Here is a 20041-nt window from a genome sequence, read left to right as displayed (position 1 = left end):
GGAGGAGGGGGAACAGCAGGCAAGGGGCCGGGGGCGAGCCTCCCGGGACAGGAGCTCAGGGGCCGGGTAGGAGGGTCCCACGGGCTGTAGTTTGCTCATCTCTGATCTAGAAGATAATAAGGTGATAAGTGACAGTCAGTATGGATTTGTCAAAAACAAATTGTGTCAAACCAACCTGATAGCTTTCTTTGACAGGGTAACAAGCCTTGTGGATAGGGGGAAGCAGTAGACGGTGGTATATCTTGACTTTAGTAAAGGTTTTGATACTGTCTCGCATGACCGTCTCATAAACAAACTAGGGAAATGCAACCTAGATGAAGCTACTATAAGGTGGGTGCAAAACTGGTTGGAAAACCATTCCCAGAGAGTAGTTATCAGTGTTTCACAGTCATGCTGGAAGGACATAATGAGTGGGGTCCCTCAGGGATCCGTTCTGGGTCCGGTTCTGTTCAATATCTTCATCAATGATTTAGATAATGGCATAAAGTGTACACTTATAAAGTTTGTGAACGATACCAAGCTGGGAGGGGTTGCAAGTGCTTTGGGACTGATTAGCAGGAGTACATTCTGGGATGTATTAGCAGGAGTGTTGTAAGCAAGACACGAGAAGTAATTCTTCCGCTCTACTCCACACTGTTTCAACCTCAACTGGAGTATTGTGTCCAGTTCTGTGCACCACAATTCAGGGAGGATGTGGACAAATTGGAGAAAGTACAGAGAAGAGCAACAAAAATGATTAAAGGTCTAGAAAACATCACCTATTAGGGAAGATTCAAAAAACTGGGTTTGGTTAGGTTGGAAAAGAGAAGAGTGAGCGGGGACATAACAGTTTTCAAATATGTAAAAGGTTGTTACAAGGAGGAGGAAGAAAAAAAAATTTCTTAACCTTTGAGGATACGACAAGAAGCAATGGGCTTAAATTGCAGCAAGGGAGGTTTAGGTTGGACATTAGGAAAAACTTCCTGTCAGGGTGGCTAAGCACTGGAATAAATTGTCTAGGGAGGTTGTGGAATCTCCATCAATGGAGATTTTTAAGAGCAGGTTAGATAAACACCTCTCAGGGATGGTCTAGATAATACTTAGTCCTGCCATGAGTGCAGGGGACTGGACTAGATGACCTCTCAAGGTCCCCTCCAGTCCTATGATTCTATGAATTTAAATATATTTGAATGCAACATAATTACATTACTAAGCAAATATACCTTAAATGAGTGGCGCTCAAAGTTATTGGATTGGGCTCCCTTCTTTGGGTCTGAAGTTGTTTATGCCACCCACCCCCACACACACACAAATACATATATCACCACCCAGCTCTAAAGGCAGTGCCAAGCCAGCAGCAGCACAGAAGTAAGGGTGGCAATGTGATGTATCACTTTTCACAGCGGACTTAGTGCCCCATTGCCACCCTTATTTCTGCACTGCTGCTGCCATCCCTGCCTCCTGGATATGCACGGCCCCCAGCCACCCAGGGCTGACAGCCAGAGCTCTTTTAAAAGAAAAAAAGGCAGACCACTTGCATCTCCCCTGGGAGGCCCACCTCATAATTTGAGAACTGCTGCCTCGAATGATCCAAAAGGAATCAGACCAATTTAATAAATTTAACTTAATTTTTCAAGACAAAAAATTTACTAATTTGGATTGTATTATAGATGGGTGAGTAAGAGATGGACATTTTGAGAGCCATCGTGTTGTATAGAAAATAACACTACAGAATAATCCCAAGTCCAGTTTCTTGTTTGATTACAGGTTGTTTTTACTGAATCCTTAATTTCCACTGATGTGAATCTGAGTTTTTAATCTCATTTGTACAACACATCTGATTATAATAACAACAAACAGATTAAATGTTCCGTGTGCACTTGTTTCCAAAGGAAAGAACTAATAAATTATTTCCTGTAGAATTGCATATTTCCTTTAAAGAGACAGGCCAACATATTTCATTACAAATACATCTGCTAAAAGGGAAATACAAAGTACATGGGTGAGAGGGAATATGTGGAAATACCTTACTAATTTTATTTTAAACCTCAGTTCTCGTGCTTGAAGTAAAACACATGGAACAAAAGCAAAATCCTTACGATAACCATCATGTGATTTTAAAACATGCATGTTTCTGTCCCAACACATGGGAAAATCTCAGATTCTGGGAGGGGGTGTTTCATGTTACATTTTTCGTACGTCATAGAAAATCTTATGTTTCTAGATATGTGCAACCAGGATTTCTGTTTTATGATTATAATACAGTACTGAAAAGTTTGTGCTAAACCTTCAAGTTTATAGATTTATTTGAAAATAACAGCCATGTAAATAAGATATGCAAAATAGATTGAAAAAGCAGTACACTTTTAATGGTAAAAGAACCACATTCCACTTCTGAGTTTCACAGAATAGTTACAATTGCTGTGCATATGGGTTTGCTGTGCAGGTTTTGCATATTAAGTGATGTTTTGTAACTATATAGTCAGATCATTCTTAGTTTTCATGGTTTTGAGTGAAGTTTTTTGTACTGTGTTGCTGCACACAAGTATAGATACTTAAGTCTTTTTTAGATGGTAATTTGCAAGGAAAACGACAAAAAGAACATTAGAGAATTGGTGAACATAGTGGTGGTTTGGGTTTCATGAAACTTCTGTTAATTTTAATACTACTACTTTGAATTTCTATATCCCCTTCCATCTGGTGGTGTAAATGCTCTTTACTGGTGGCAATTTATTTAACTTCACAACATACCTGTGAATTTGGCAGGTATTATCCCAGTTTTCCTGATGTGAAAACATTGTGTGAGACTTGCCAATGGTCACACAGTGAATCTGTGTCAGCACTGGTAATGGGACCCAGATCTCCTGACTCCCACTCCATTGCTCTAACCTTAAGAGCACACACATTCCACTTCTGAGTTTCATAAAATAGTTTTTTCAGTATGCTATTGTTCTGCAAAGAAAATTTATTTTTTGAGTGACAGGTTTCAGAGTAGCAGCCGTGTTAGTCTGTATTCACAAAAAGAAAAGGAGTACTAGTGACACCTTAGAGACTAACCAATTTATTTGAGCATAAGCTTTTCTTGAGCTACAGCTCACTTCATCGGATGCATCTGATGAAGTGAGCTGAAGCTCACGAAAAGCTTATGCTCAAATAAATTGGTTAGTCTCTAAGGTGTCACTAGTACTCCTTTTCTTTTTTTGAGTGAGATACTTCTGAGTAAATGAAACCTGTGCAATAGAAACACAGATGTTCATTAGAGTAATTCTTGTCATGCTTCTAGGACTATCAAAGAAATAAAAATACAACAATCCAGAGCTCATGACATACCAAATGGAATTTGAAGCTCAGTAGTTCTGAGTTCTTTTCCAGATCTTAAGCCCACATTTTTTTGTTTGGCAGAATGAGTTTCCCAGCCCTTCCCTGCTGTTCACTTTTTTTTTTTTTTTTTTGGCTAGTTATTTCCATTCCTCCAAGTGGGTAAGGTCCTTTCACAGCACACTTAAGAGGCAGTTCATAGCTGTGGCCAATATCACCTTCTCTCTGAAGCCGTCCTCACACACACACACACACACACAGATTACCGGAACATATTATTCTGCCGCAGGAAAAAACGGTTACTTACCTTCTCGTAACTGTTGTTCGAGATATGTTGTTCATGTCCATTCCAATTAGGTATGCGCGCGCCACATGCACGGCAGCTGGAAGGTTTTTCCCCTAGCAGTATCCATCAGGTCAGGTCAGTCCAGGCACCCCGTAAGGTGGCGCCTTCATGGCGCTGGATTTTGGCCTCTGCTGACCCGCCACCCCGTCAATTCCTTCTTGCCAGCTGCTCCGACAGATGGTTGGGAGGGTGGGTATTGAAATGGACATGAACAACACATCTCGAAGAACAACAGTTATGAGAAGGTAAGTAACCATTTTTTTCTTCTTCAAGTGCTTGTTCATGTCAATTCCAATTAGGTGATTGCCAAGCCCAAGTTTTGGAGGCAGGGTCGGAGCGCAAACGTTTGCTGATTGTAGCACCGCTCTGCTGAAGGCTGTATCATCTCTGGCCTGTTGTGTAATAGTGTAATGCGAAGTAAAAGTATATATTGATCGCCATGTTGAGCTCTGCAGATCTCCTGTGTCGGAACATGGGCCAGGAATGTCACTGATGATGCTTTCGCCCTTGTGGGGTGCACTCGATATAGAAGGCTAATGTCCACCTAATATCCGCCTAACGCCCAACGAATGCAGTTTCTGCTCCCTGCTGCTTCCGTGCGGCTTGGAGTAGAAAACTGGAAGGAAGATATCCTGGTTCAAGTGGAACTGGGAGATAACCTTAGGGAGAAAAGCGGGATGCAGCCTGAGCTGGATCTTATCCTTAAAGAACACCATGTAAGGAGGCTCAGATGTTAGGGCCTTGAGCTCAGACACCCTCCTGGCTGATGATGTTATCACTACCAGGAATGCCACCTTGTATGAGAGGTACAGCAACAAACATTTAGCCGACGTTTCAAAGGGTATCCCCATTAGTCTGGAAAAGGACTGAGGTAAGGTCCCAGGCTGGGACTGGCTGTCGCACCTGAGGGTATAATATGTTGAGACCATTTAGGAAACAACTAACCACAGACAAGACTAACTTGGCAAAGACCAGCTGGCCCTCTATACCTGCGTGGAAGGCCGAGGTAGCAGCCAGATGGACCTTTATTGACGACAGGGAAAGCCCTTGCTGTTTGAGATGGAGGAGGTGGTCCAATATTACAGGTATTGACGAACATGCTGGAGATCGGAGGAATTGGGAGGACCAAATTGTGAATTTTTTTCATTTGGCCAAGTAGGTAGCCTTAGTGAAGGGTTTCCTACCGCCCAGGAGGACTTCCCTGACCGGACCCGAACAGGCAAGCTCCATCAGGTTTAACCCTGGAGCTTGCATGCCGTGAGGTGAAGCAACTCAAGATTAGGGTGCTGGAGATGGCCGTGATCCTGAGTTATCGGGTCCGGTAAGAGCAGTAATGTGATTGGGTTGTCCATAGACATTTCTAGGAGGGATGTGTACCAGTGCTGGTGGGGCCAGGCTGGAGCTATCAATATCACTGAGGCCTCGTCCCTTTGAACCTTGAGGAGCACCTTGTGAACGAGAGGCATGGGAGGGAACGCGTACAGAAGGGGTCCCTTCTAGGGAAGGAGGAACACATCTGCAAAGGAGCCCGGGCTATGAATCAGGAATGAGCAGAATTGCAGGCACTTCCTGTTGTGCCGTGTGGTGAATAAGTCTATGTGGGGAAATCCCTACTTATGGAAGATGGTATTCACGACATCCGGGTGTAGGGACCACTCGTGTCTGTGAAAGGACCTGCTGAGATAGTCTGCCAACTCGTTCTGTACTCTGGGAAGGTACGATGCCTCCAGCTGTATTGAGTGAGCTATGCAAAAGTCCCACAGGCTGAGGGCTTCCTGGCACAGAGGAGAGGAGCACACATCCCCCTGTCTGTTCATATAAAACACCACTGTCGTATTGGCCATCATATCTTTGCCCTCCAGGTGAACTTGGAATGCCCAGCCTATGAGAAGGATCGCTCTCAGCTCTCTGATGTTGATGTGGAGTGAGTGCTCCGCTTGGGACCAGAAGCCTTAAGTTCTGAGGTCTCCAAGGTGCGCTCCCCATCCTAACGCTGACATGTCCACCACCAGCGAGAGGGAAGGCTCTGGTATGGCAAAGGGGACACGTGCACAGACCTCCTGAGGGTTGAGCCACCATAGGAGGGACTAGAGGACCGGATGAGGAGAAGTGACGACCTTGTCTAGACAGTCTCGAACCGGCTGATACACTCAAGTTAACACGCCTGAAGAGCCGGAGCCTTAATCTGGCGTGCTGCACCACATAGGTACAAGCAGCCATGCGTGGCAGAAGTTTTAGGCAACTCCTTGTTGTGGTAGTAGGGAACTGCATGAGGCTTCTTATTAAGTCACACAGGGATAGGAAACGTGACTCTGGGAGGTATGCCTTTGCCTGCGTAGAGTTCAGCATTGACCCTATGAACTCTATTCTCTGAGTGGAGGCTAGGATTGACTTCTGTACATTCAGTAGAAGGCCAGGTCATCAAAAGTAGCTCTTATGAAGCTCACTTGCGCATTGGAGCGGCCCTTGATTAGCCAGTCGTTGAGGTATGGAAACACCTGCACCTGGCTCTTGTGCAGGAAAGGAGCTATGACTGCCATGCACTTGGTAAATACTTGAGGAGCCGCTGACAGGCCAAATGGAAGGACTGTGAACTGATAATGATTATGGTTCATCACAAACCTGAGTTACCTTCGGTGGGATGGCTTGATTGAAATGTGAAAGTAAGTGTCCTTCAAATCGAGGGGGTAGCCAGGAGCTCCTCCTCATGGCTATCCCCAAGGCAATGGTGCAGGTGGCCGCATCTGCTATGTCAAGGGCTGCCTGCAACGATGATCGGGCAATGAGCTTGCCCTCTTCTACCAAGAAGGAAAACTCTGCCCAGGAGTCCTCTGGCAACAACTCCGTGAACTTGGCCATCGCTCTGCAGAAGTTGTAATTATACCTGCTGAGGATGGCCTGGTGGTTGGCTATATGGAGCTGGAGCCCCCCAGTGGAGTACATTTTCCTCATAAAGAGGTCTAGCTTTTTTGCCTCCCAATTTTTGGGGGAGGGGCCCTGGTAGCCTTGGCACTCCCGCTCATTCGCCGCAGCTACCACCAAGGAGTCCAGCAGGGAACGGATATACAGATGTTCGTACCCCTTCAAGGGAACAAAGTACTTTCATCTATTCCTCTTTGCCATTGGTGCCAGAGGCCAGGGTCTGCCACAGAGTTTCGGTGGTATCACAAATAGTTTTGATGAGTGGCAGAGCAATACAGGAGGGTGGGCGACTCATGGGAGAGACACAAAGGGGGGCACCAGCTAAAGTGGGGCACGTGCCATTGGTGCTGGCGCACTGTGCACCAAAGATGAGGTGCTCGATGCCAGCTCTGCTGATCCGAGGTCCAAGTGTGGATGAAGCGCCTCTTCCATCAGGAGGATCTTGAGACTCTGGTCCCTCTCCTTTTGCATCCTTGGACAGAATCCCCTGCAGATGTTGCAGCATTCTTTTTGGTGGCTTTCTCCCAAACACTTCAGACAAGAAGTGTGTGAGTCGCTCCTGGGCATAAGCTTGCCATGTGCCACGCAGGGTTTAAAGCCCAGCATGCCCCGTTACTGGAAGAAAGGGGAGGGGGGGAACCCCCAAATGAAACACATAGAAGACTACACTAACTACTACTAACTACTATATGATCTAACTATATACACGAGTTGAAAGTTCAAACTGCTAAGAGAGATGCTTGCCGAAGCAAGAGACACGAGCATTCCAGAAAACTGTCACAGGCGGTAAGAAGAAACTGTGGGGATGTCAGGTCAGTCCCTATATCCAGCACGACAAAGGCGCGTCCCCAGGGGGCACCTGGACCAACCCGACGGATACTGCTGGGGAAAAACCTTCTGGCTGCCGTGCACATGGTGCACAAACACCTAATTGGAATTGACATGAACAAGCACTCGAAGAAGAACTGGCATTCACAGCTTCTGTCCTGACTGCTGTGCTCTTCAATTCATATTTTCTGGTGCCTGTGCCTCCATTGGTTTCTTCTTCCCCTCCTAGTTTCAGTTTATTATTTCATCTGTTCTTTGTCTCTGTTCTTCTCCATTCCTTTCCCAGAGTTTTCCAGGCCACAAGGGAAGCCAAGATGCTCACTTAGCACCAAGTGGACACAGAGGAAGCTAAAATGACTCTCCCATTGAGAATGGCTCTTGTTCCAGATAGAACAAGACAACTCAGTCAGTGGTCAAATCTCCAGCTCTCATGAGCAGAGACCATTCAGAGAAATATAAGTCTCAGTGCACCAAGGTTCCATCACTGAAGAGAAGAGCTACAGTATTTCTTTGAAGTGTTCCCAATTATAGTGATTCCATTGCTAGTCTTTCAGTGTTTAATGTTTTTCTTAAAACCCCAGCTCTGGAGACAAGTGACTGTGATAATTTCAGCTTTCATTGCTTAAAAATAAGCTTCTAGCCCTTGGGGTTGCAAAGAAAAACTTGAAGACATGAACGCTAAGAGCTCAAAAGCCAGAAAACAAACAAAAAAGCCCAAAAGCTATTTTCTTTTTACTTTCTTGACTTATTAGTCAATATCATGGGGTTGTTTTTTTTTTGTAACAGCTGGAATTGACTTTACTGTCTCTGTTCATCTCAGGAAATGAGGCACAGTATTTGTCAAGGGGGCAAGTCACAGCAGCCTTGAGTCCCCCAGAAGCTCCAGAGCCAAGATGATTCTCCCTGAAGTGTTTACATGGTGTAGGGCCATAGTAGGGGAGAAGACAGATATACTTCCCCCTTCCCCAACGAAGTGGCCTCCCCAGAAGAAAGCATAGTGCACATCTTTGAATCCAGTTCTTTCTCTGTAGATCTGGAAAGAACAAGACTGTCCCTGGAAAATATTAATAGGTGTGCTAGACCCCTTCCAAAGCCAAGAGAAGATATGATCCTTGCCCCAAGGATCTTACAACCTAGTATTAGTCATGATACAGTAATGAGTAACAAGGGGGAGGGAAAATGTGGGGTAACAAATCCGATGAAGTGAGCTGTAGCTCACGAAAGCTTATGCTCAGATAAATTTGTTAGTCTCTAAGGTGCCACAAGTCCTCCTTTTCTTTTTGCGGATACAGACTAACACGGCTGCCACTCTGAAATAAGATTGTGATTACTCAACAAGGTCTAGCACATGGCAAGATTAAGGATGTTTTGTTATTACATTCAGTCTAAATAGATGTCTTAATTATCAACATTTGAGTAGGCCTGGAGACAATAGTGGATCATAGCGAGGGGCTTGAATTATTATATTTGTCCTGCAGTAGTACCTAGAGCTCCAATAAAGGATTGGGGCCCTATTATGCCAAGCATTTTACAGACATATAATTAAGTACCATCCATGGACTGGTGGATTTGAGAGAAAACTCAAAACAGTATTTTGTGCATATGGGGCAGTGTAAAATAAATCATGAAAATGATTATGAAGGAAGCAGACAAACAGAATATTGTGGCCTGGTTTCATTGGCAGAGTAGTGGGCAGAAATGATCTGATAAGAAGCGAGGTTGTGCTCCTTGAGATAAACAGAATATAGGGAGACCTCAGTCTGTTTAGTATTCAGATTAGTATTCCATCATTTAGGCAAGGCCCATGTTCAAATTGGGTTCAGTTCTGAGCTTTCCCAGGCTTAGGGTATAGTGATCTGGGGATTCAGTGCTTTAGAAGAACTGAGTCCAGCTAACACTGACTATGGTCAAAATATTCCAAAACCCAGCACTAGCAAATTCTGGAGATTGTAAAGTCCCCAAGACTATGTTGTGCTGTAGTTTTCACATAACTAAATTAAGAGACCAGTAGAAAGGTGATAGAGCAGAGGAGTCCAGCATGTAAGTCCTGGGATGGGAACCTCAGCGGCGAGAAGGAAATCCTGGAACACTGGAGATTGACTGATCAGCCAATTTTTATTAAACTGGTTAAAAAAAAAAAATCCGAGTGTAGTATAATTGGTTTGGGGTACCCCTGCAAAAATTGGATATTCGCAGTAAACTCTGGCATTTGGTCTCCCTTTTAGATGGGTTTATGAGTCAGAAGACTGACAATGGGATATGAAGCCTTTTATCTGTAGATCACAGGTTTCATTTTAGCTTACGTTTATCACGACCAAATGTTATAGCAATCTTTTCTGATGCCCTATATGAAATGAGTCTGTAATCTCAGTCTACTGGGTTCCAGTGAACAGGATTCATCATCATAAAAACAACCACCCCAAAATCAGTCACAGCAGAGAGGCCAGTGAGTGAATGGGCCTGGAGATTGAACTATTCTTTGTCTCTGTAAGGTGGTACTCTCCAGAGCTAACATGCCTTGGTGGGCATGGTGTGAAGACTTACCTTTGTTACTGCCCATATAATAGCTGTTCTGTGAATAAACAATTAACTTCTGTCTCCAATGTTGTCAATGCAGTATCTTTCACAAGTATCAAATACCCTAACATCTTAAGTAAAACATAGCTACCAAACAATTGCTGTCAGTATTTAACTGCCGTAGCATATAATCAGAAAACAAATAATGTGCTCTTTCCATAGAAAGTAATTGCAGATTTGATGTAATGTGTTTTAGTCTATACCCCTATCAATCAGGCTACTACCTCTATAAGACCGTGTTGCTTCCTTTGGTCTTGAAAAGTACGTTGTTTTTTGGTTGTTTTTTTTTAACAAGTTGGCAAATGGGATCTGGCATATTGAAAATACACACACACACACACACACAATTTTTCATGTACAAAGTACTAGCATTTTTAACTAGGATAGAATATGCACAGCTTCCAGAAGGATGATTGCTGTAAATGAATTGGGAAGAGAAGCTTATATCTGCAAATCAAGTACCTTGTATTCATTCACTTTGGTGGCAGTAAATTATAATTTGAGAATGCTACACTAAATGAGCTTAGTGCAGAAAACATCCATAGACTCCTTCCTGCCTCACTTTTTCTGAATTAATTTGATGGTCTAATTTTCAAATCTCTCTCTTGGAGGGAGAATACCATCCCAAGAACAACTGCCTTGTTCGTGGTAAGTTAAACCACTGATCACCATCCCTGGGAGTGCTTACCAACTTGACAACTCAAAAAATGAAACTGCAGAGCCATTAGACTGTTAGAAATTAACTCTTATTGCATTTCTGCATTAAACCCATTGCTGAAATTATTTTATTTGCTTTCTTCTTCATGAATTTCTTCTCAACAGTCAAGCATTCAAAAGTTGTATTATATAGTACAGTTAATAGCTTACAATAGAGTTTAATGTAGTTGGCAGGGGAGAGAGTGAGTAATTCAAACTCCAGGAATTTACAATGGATGGTTAAACAATTGCACAGAATATCTACGCTCTTCGGTTACTTTTATACCCACTTGGTGCTCATGAAGGTGTGGCGACTAATTGTTTACAGCCAGCTTATACAGCTCTGCCAGTTCTCTTCAATGTGAATTTAAGAACACCCTATTTCATTCCTGCACCTCTTCTCAGCAATAATTCTTCACCATGCTACCGAGATTTTATAAAATAGACCAGTATGCACAGAGGATTCAGATCACTCCACCACACTCATTTTCACTTACAATCAAAAGTAGAATTTGAACCCAGGTTTATAAAGCAGAGATGGTGAAATGCATTAATCCACTTGAATCATCTAGCCATTTTCACTTCTTTCAATGCTACAAGATATAACTTGAGTCTGGTAAAAGTCCTATTAAAAGAGTCTTGTTCATGTTACTACTGCTAGTGTTCAGTACTTAATGTTGGTGATCTCAGCCACTTCTGCATTTTCTTTATTTTATTGCAGGCTCTGATACTTCACCAATTAGGACGCTATAGTTTGGCTGAGAAGATTCTCAGAGATGCTGTCCAGGTGAATTCTACAGCCCATGAGGTTTGGAACGGTCTTGGGGAGGTTCTACAAGCTCAGGGCAATGACGATGCAGCAACAGAGTGCTTCCTGACAGCATTAGAGCTTGAAGCCAGCAGCCCAATTGTCCCTTTTACCATCATTCCACGAATTCTGTGAGATAATATCTTGATTACAGAGTTCATCATGTTTCAAGTTTTGGATTTGAGAGTGAGGAAACACAACATACAGGTCTCTTTGATAACGCAGCTTGGTTTCAGAGGTAACAGAAAACCCCACAAAATTTGTTAACTATTGTGGGGAACCTGACAAAGCATTGAAGTGATATGATATTTTAATGTTAGTGAGGAAAAAATGACTAACCAAAAACAAATCACCTCTCATAGATGCCTACATTTTTTTCCCATGGTAGTTATGAAACCTGATTATATTGTTCTTATAGATAATGTGCCATATTTCATTAGGTGACATCTGAGTGTTATGTAAAAATTATAATGGAATCCACCACCAAATGTAGAATAATATATTTGAATTAAAATTCAGTGGCAGAGCAGACTATTTTTAACAAGCATGTCGTGAAAACTGTTCTCTCTCCTCCTCCGTCTCAACCCCTCTTGGCCTAAAGTCAAACTGTGAATTTTCTGTTTTCCATCTCTATGCTAGTCCAGGCCAGAAAATCAGTTGAAGAGTTCTTGGTTTTGGTTGTTAAAAACTGTGGTGTGTGTGGCTACTTGTTATCTTTACTTAGAACAAAGGCTGTGTACAAGAATATTTATATTTTACCAATGTATGCCTGCTACAAAAAAAGAAAGTATTCGTTATTTAAGTGTAACTTTTTTATGTGAATTCAGAGTTTATTTATCGATAGAAATATGTAAAAAGAAGCTTCAAATGGAATATTTACCGACATTCCTTATACATTACTCACACTTGGAAGATTATGTTAATAATAAAAAGATTTTTAAATGGCCCCTGTGGCTGTCCTCTGTTTGAAAGTGCAATGAAAGGAAGTGGAAATGGTAACTTGTGAGTGCAGCTCATTGATGTTGGGCCTGTGGGAGACCATCTGGCTTTGAGAGGATCACTTTTAGCACTACTTATGTGCAGTGAGGTCAAGAGAAAAAGGGGCACATCGGATATCTTTGCCTAGTCTTCTAGTCTTGTAAAATATCCTGCCCGCCCCCGTTTTTTTTCCCCCAGAGGATAGAAAAATCTTCACTCCAACCCATGGTAAATGCTCACATGGAGTTAATTTGGACCAATATAAAAAATTTAAAATCAACCCAATTATACAAGACACTTTTGAAAACGAAGTGTTAGGAATCAGAGAGCTCATTGGTCTGTCTGCCATACCATAGCTGACTGTCGTCATGCCTTAACAGAAATATTCATTAAATAATACTTTGCTGCATTGATTGATATGTTAGAAAGGTATATAAATTGATATCTGCCATGAGTACTTGGATTTGTCTCTTTTTGGAGAACCTTAGACTTCATAACCCTGCCATATATTCACACATTCTCAGCCCTATTCTGAAGTTTCCTTTACCTGTACCCCTACAGTATTTGGAAAGAATATCTTAAATGTTTCTCCACAGCTTTCACCATCCTTTGCACCTATCTCACAAAGATCTCACACTCATTGTCTTGTGGCATGTTACTAGCATGGCAGTGGCAGCAATTGTGCCAGGTTGTTAGTGGACAGAAGTGTTTGCCAGAGCTTCTCGGGGAGGAAGTGGATAAGAATCATCTATAGTTGCTGCACAGAAAAGAGCCAGTCCCTAACAGACTCATCCGCCTCTTCATCCTAATATGGGGCAGGTGTTGAATCTGGGAAATTTTCCAGATTCCTCATGAAGCGAGGTGAGCGATGGTGCTTGCACAAAGCATTGCTTCCTTCAGTCTGTCACTCACCCACAAGAAGTGATTTTAAAGTGTTCAGCATATGCATAAGATAGTGGATGACTCTGGCAAATACTTTCTCTAGAGCAGACAGAGGACCTTTACTGACACTTCTGTTTCTTCCATGTACATTCTAGCGTTTTCTAACAGTAGGAGACCCAAGCTAGCCCTATGCTCAGTGATGCACTGATTTCTTTTTCTTTCTATTTCATGTGGCCGATAAGATTGAGGCAGCTTTCAAATTTTCCCTGTTAGCTTAATCCTTAGAACACACATCCTCTGTAAAGTGCACTGTTATACTGTGTAGCTCCCAATTCATAAACCCAGGTGTAACCCTCCCAGCCCCAGTCAGCCCAGAAACATCACATTACTCCTTCCCTCTTCCAGCCCCCCTTCGCCCGTTTGCTTTCGTCTCTTGACAAGACATGGTCCTGTTTTCTCTTCCTTGACAGCAGGCCTAGGCAATGTTTTAGTCATCCCTCCATGTCATCTGCCCGCTGCTGAACCCTCCGAGTAGCTACAGCTCACAGTGTACACTGTCTGTGACTCCTTTCAGCCCCTAAAACATGCTTGATCCCAACAGCCATGACTCCATGCCTAATAACTAAAAAGGAAATGGAGAAATTAAGACTTGTGTGTGATTTTTGTCCATGGTAAACCTTGGTTTTGCCAGTTTCTTAAAATACCCATCATCAGCTCTGCCTTCACACAGACATTCCTACCCACGGTTCTTCAGCTCTCCACCCTTTCACTATTGCAGGAAGGCTCTTCTGACAAGGCAGAGTGAGTTTACATCAAGCTCTGAGACATCAGGCTTAATCTTCTCCCATAGGGAGCACCACACCTCACTTGAGAATGTCCTGCCTTATTCTAAGGCATAAACATGCACAAAAAGTCTGCTAAAGTATGGGGGGATCCTTTTAATCCCAGAATTGTTGCTTGATCCCTTTCACTTAATTCAAAGTTCTAGCCTCTTTTGATAAACTCCCCCAATGGTAATGATAGCAGTGTAATGTTAGGTCACTCTTCTCTGCTCCGTTAGAGAATAGCCTGTCACACCTATTGTACACTTCAGTACTCCTGGGGGAATTCTGGGCCTAAACATTCTGTGCACACTAATTGCTGGGAGTGAACCTGGAGGGGTGTTAGGTGTGAATTATGGAACAGTTTTTTGGGGGATGGGAGGGACTGTTAAGGAGTTGGGCAGCCTCCCGCAGTCAGATCCTGGATGATCCCTAGCCTCTCCCAATCAGTCAGGCACATCTGTCCCTGTCCCCATGTATCTCTGCACCCCAAACCACATCCCTATGTGTCCCTGCACCCTCACTCCCAGTCAGCCCCCACTCCAGTCTGTCACCCCCAAAGAAGTCCCATGTGCTCCACTCTCTCTGTCCCCCCACCCATCTCCTGTGCCTCTTCACCTGGCCCAGCAGTGAGAGGAATGTGGCCTCTCTTCCTCCCTATCAGCTGCTGACTGATACAGCCAGTGAGCGGTGAGCCGTCTGCCTCTGTTCTGGTGACACAGCAGCCCCTGGTGGGCAAAGGGTATAACTGCAGCACCTCTCCCACAGAATGTATTTTCTGTGGAGAAAAAAAAATCTGCAGGGCATATGACTTGCACAGTGGTGCAGAATTGTCCCAGGAGTAACTTCAGGTACAGCAGAGTGTGTAACAGGGTTTCATGTTCTTTTCTTGGAATCGGTTTCATTATTTTTTTTCCACAAGACTTTACCTCCTACAAATTGCCTGGTCAAAACAAAAAAACTCAACTACATGCTTTTAAAAATGGAGTATCTATACAAGGTCAAATTTAGGAGTTTTCAGACTGAAGCAGGAGGCCCCCCCCATAGCACATTAATTAAATGGCAGAATTTGTTTAAACATCACTTAATTTACCTTCTTAAAAGTTACCAGTTTTAGTAGCTGCATGAAGTCTTTATTAAATCAAGATTCTGCATAAGGAAGGCCAAGAACATGTATTTTATGCCTGGGCTGTATTCTCGTCAGCTGATCTATACACCTTTTGCCATCTGTCTTATATCTCAGTAGTTGTTAGAAAAAGGTATATGCACCCAGTCTAAGTAACACGTCCTAGTGAAAGATATCGTGGTCTGCTCTCTTTGAAACAGGCTGAGTGACCTACTGAGACCCCAGCCTCTAGTAGCACCTGGACTCTGAGACCTTAGTGTTGTAAAATATTCAAAACAGAATTTTTATTTTATTCTGTAGCTTGGCCCACATGAAATGTGGAGCACCTCTTCGTAAACTGCTATAAAAGTCTTCTGATCTTCAGCCAGGAAAGAAAATTGCATCCCTTTTACAATGTGTATTTCTTTCACCTCAGACTCTGGTCCAGCAGAATTCAATTAGGACAAAAAACCGATTGCAGATTTTCTTTTTCAGCCAGAGCTTTTCTTTGTCCTTCTCAAAACTAATTGCATCTGGTGCTACTAAGCATATGCAAAACCAGTGGTAGTTACAGCCACTGTGCATAAAATGACTGAACCTGCAGGGCTTCAATAGACAACACTGCCATTTAAGTCAATGAGGCAAATACATCACGCTAACTAGTGAAGTAATAGGACTTACACAAGGAATTAATTCAGCCCAAATGTGTCTTGCCTGGATGAGGACAGCAGGATTCAGAGAGAGACAGAACCAACCCAATTGTATCTTCCATATTGTTCAGCATCTGGATATTATACAATCTGAATATCAGACATTTATGCAAAAATATGTTATTTTGGAAACATTTTTTCTGAAGGTTCTGTTCTACTCTGTAAAGTGACAGTATTAAACTGACAAGGTGGGTGAAGTAAAGTTAAAATGGCATCTTGGAATTCTAGATTTATTTTGTCTAATTGCCTATGAAAATTTGCTCAGTTTTCAGTTAAAATGACACTTTTCCCTGACCAGCAACCCTCATACTCAACCTGGGCTATTACCTTCTCTCTCATCACCATCAGTAATAAAGGTCATGTAGGCCAAATTATGTCTTCAGTACCACCTGTGAAACCCCACTGCATCCAAATTATGTTCTGTTAGCACTGCCCCAGTTAATTGAAGGCTTAGAGTATTATATATATTATTATATATATAGTATTGTCAGTGGCATCTAGGAGCCACATATATACATAATTCACCCTACACAATCTTTATTAGTGGTGAGGTCGGAGAAGAAAAATAGCCAACTTTACTCTGCACCCAATTTGAGTTTTCAGGGCGAGATGGGTAAAAAAAAATACTTGTATTTGTAAATTTGCCAATTTGTCAAAATCTTGGAAATCTTTTCTGAAACCTGCCTGGGTTTCTAGGGCTTTCAGGCTGTCTGTTAGCTGGAAATCCTGACTCCCAGACATGCAGCTCCTTGACAACCTTGCTTTCAGGATCCCTGGCTCTAGGGCAACCCACCAGGCTGGCTGCCTCTGAGTTGGGGCTCCCAGGGTTTCTCGCATCCCCAGCTCACATTCCATTGCATGATGAATTTCAAAACTTTGAGGTTTTGTTCAAAGCTAAATGAAACAAAATTTTGAAATCACAAATTTCTCTGCAAAAGATTCTCATGCTCCCAGCTCTATTCATATCATACAAAAGCCAAACTCTGACCCCCACAATGCCATTTTTACAGTCATTCAACAGCTACTGAAGTCAGTACTTTTTCTGAATGTAGTTCACAAGACAGGAGAACAACAAAGAACATAGCTCCTCAGCTAGTGAGGGAGTGCTAATTGAATCCTGACTGATTGGGAAGCCAGAAACAATCACCTTCTAAGTGCATTGTTTCATGGAACTGTAGACATAAAAATCTGTTTAAGATAGGAAAGGGTTAATATGCTTGCAATGTGATTACAGTTTATTTTGATTGTGTTTTTTGAAATAAGATGCATTCAGAGCAGACCGTTTCAGTCAAATCACTTGAAATTGGCATTACTGTACCACACTTCATCCAAGGATAGATTAAACTTCACAAGACTGCTCCAAGCCAAGTACAGAACATTGATGTCATTTTACAGATGGATAAACTAGATCCATGAGATCTTAAGTCTGTAGCAGCAAGTTGAACATAGTCTTGACTCCCACTCATCTGTTCAAATACAGCCTCCACATAAAAAAGAAAAGGAGTACTTGTGGCACCTTAGCGACTAACAAATTTATTTGAGCATAAGCTTTCATGAGCTACAGCTCACTTCATCGGATGCACGCAGTAGAAAACCTAAGCATCCACATAAATTCACATTCTCCATATGAAACCATCACCATATTGGAAAGTCTCTGGAACGATTGTTAGCCACAGTAGCAGCTAGTGATAATTGATGGTGAGATACCAGGGTGAGGGAAGACACCATTAAAGAGCCCAGTCAGTGGTTCTCTCACTCTTTCCCATGCCAGGACCTACCACCTCCCTTGTAGCCAGCATTTACACTTGATCCCTTCCCCTTCAGCAGTATGAATGACCAACAGGGCTGAGAATCCATGGCTTCTCAAACACCACCCTTTAAAAATATGGGTCCCAAATAACATTCGAAGGGCCACTCTGGTCTATAGAGGTGCTTACCCCACATGTATAAATTGTAGTATCTGAGGGCTACATTCACAAAAGAATTTATGTGCCTAAATCCCAGGATCAGGTCCCACTAGCATTCACAGCCCCCTGCTCATCTGCTACTGAACCACCTAATCTTGCTGAGCACCTACATATTTGCCATAAACATTCCCACAGCACATGCGCACTACAGTTCCAGGCCAGGCATCTGGCAGCCTGCTCCCCAGAGCAAGTCAGTGTACAATATGCATTCCTCTGCCTAACTCAGCTGCAGGGCCCAATCCAGTGAGTATGCTTGGACCTCACCTACCGGTGTGAGTGCCTACAGGTGAGCTTGCACAAAACAGCTGTGTGGGGCCAAGAATCATTGGGCCAAGAAGAGTGTGCGAATGAAGCTCTAGGCTGGTGGTTACAGCATTCATGTGGGAGACCCCCCGGAGCCAGCCCTCCCCCATGCTAATGACTTATTTTTATTTAACCACACTGAAACAGCTTCAACTGGAGACACTGGGGGAGCACCACAGCAGACATTTCCGAGAGGTGGCAGATTCCTGTTTAAATCCCTTCTTCCTCAGGCAGAGAGGGAGACTTGCATTATTTTGGGGGGGTGGAGGGGGGGGTTGTCTTCCACATGCCAGGTGAGTACCCTAACCACTGGGGTAAAAGATCTGTTGGGAGGCTGCTGCTTCTTCCCTGGCTTTTTGCTAAAACAGTGCTTTCCCCAAGCTTCAGTTTCTTTCTTGCCCTGAGCACCTTCCCATAGTGCATTAAAGCAACATGACTAGCAGCTGTCATGAAGTTTGTTCTCTCAGCCGCTCCCTTGGGGGAGAAGTATGTGAGTAGAATGTTGTTGGTTTGGTTTTCTTTCTTTTAGCACTATACACACATAGCTATTCCTATGTAGAAAAGGCAAGGTCTGAGGAAATGCACTTGGAGCAGGAGGTAGTGAGTGTGACGTTACTCCCCCTATCTTTATGGAAATATGCTTATGATATGGATATGGCAAAATGGAGATATATTTTATGCAAGTTGGGTCTTGTAAGGTATCATCAGAAAGGTTATTATCCAATCTGTATGCATGTATCATTTCTGTATCTAAAGTTATCAATATTGACTACGTAACAACTACAACTATGTGTGTATTTGGGAGACACCTACCAGACAACAGGCCATCAACTTTGATGGGCCATTAGGAGGAACAATAAGACTTTGAAGATACTAATCTCTCTCCTTCCAGAGAGGCGTCCTGGGCCGTAGCTGTGATGCTACTAGGGCAGGTGGTCCTGTCACCTGGTACTAAACACCATCTTGGACTTCTAGTAATTTTCCATTAAAAGCAGGGGGTGGTAAACAAAAGATTCCAGCCTTAGGTAAATCTTATTTAAGGCTGGGGAGTAAGGCAAACAGGACTCTTCTCCATTGCCTTCCTGCCCAAAAGAAAGACTACTGACCATACCTGAAGAGACAAAGGAACTGAGCAGTGGGAAAGGCAAGGACTGAGTCCAGACTAAGACAGGAGTCTAGTCCAGTCTGTAAAGAGAAATAACTAGAATTCTAAGCTACAGAAATTCTGCAACTTGACTAAAATAACATTTAGGGTGAGAAATTATTTCTTGAAACCAGTCTCTTTAAGATCCTAAGCTTAGTATGCATGTTTTATTTGCTTTGTAATCTGCTTTGTTCTGTTTGCTATCCCTTATAATCACTTAACATCCGCCTTTTATAGTTAATAAATTTGTTTTATTGTTAAACCCAGTTTGTGCAATTTCTAACTGGGGGATGGGGGGTTAAGAAGTTGTGCATATCTTCCTCCACATTGAGGGAGGGGTGAATTTATGAGCCTATGTTGTATAGATTTCTCTACAGCACAGGACAATATTATTTTGGGTGTACTTTCCAGAGGGGAGCTGCACTTGAGTGCTAGGCGATTTCCTAGCTGAGTCTTCTCATAGAGAGCTGTTTGCAGACTCTGTGTGATTCCAAAGGTGGTGCGTCCCTACCTGTGTGTGTGCTGCCAGAGAGCCTAATTCAGCAAAACAGAGAGGAAGCCTGGGGCAGGCCGGCTCAGAGAAATCCCAGTACATCAGGTGGCATCCCAGAAGGGGGATCCAACCCATCACAGTGTCATAGTCAAGCAGGGTAATGT

At 43.0% G+C, this 20041-nt stretch overlaps 1 protein-coding gene across 6 annotated transcripts in view; it reads left to right on the top strand.

Annotated features, from left to right (window-relative positions):
- The window catches only part of TTC7B (tetratricopeptide repeat domain 7B), a 331494-nt gene that overhangs the window by 308685 nt on the left and 2768 nt on the right, over nucleotides 1-20041 (top strand). For 3 of the 6 annotated variants that reach the window (XM_074956116.1, XM_074956115.1, XM_074956114.1), the window contains one exon: nucleotides 11388-12431. The exons of 1 other annotated variant lie outside the window; for it this stretch is intronic. In XM_074956116.1, the coding sequence (XP_074812217.1) occupies nucleotides 11388-11609 (222 nt within the window). In that variant the 3' untranslated portion in view covers nucleotides 11610-12431. Of the gene's footprint in view, nucleotides 1-11387; nucleotides 12432-20041 lie in introns of those variants that run through there. 2 more of the 6 variants (XM_074956111.1, XM_074956112.1) reach the window with 1 other exon arrangement.

Source organism: Natator depressus, chromosome 6 (genome assembly GCF_965152275.1).
Source record: "Natator depressus isolate rNatDep1 chromosome 6, rNatDep2.hap1, whole genome shotgun sequence".
NCBI lineage: Eukaryota > Metazoa > Chordata > Testudines > Cheloniidae > Natator > Natator depressus.
This window is presented reverse-complemented; position numbering and strand designations above follow the sequence as displayed.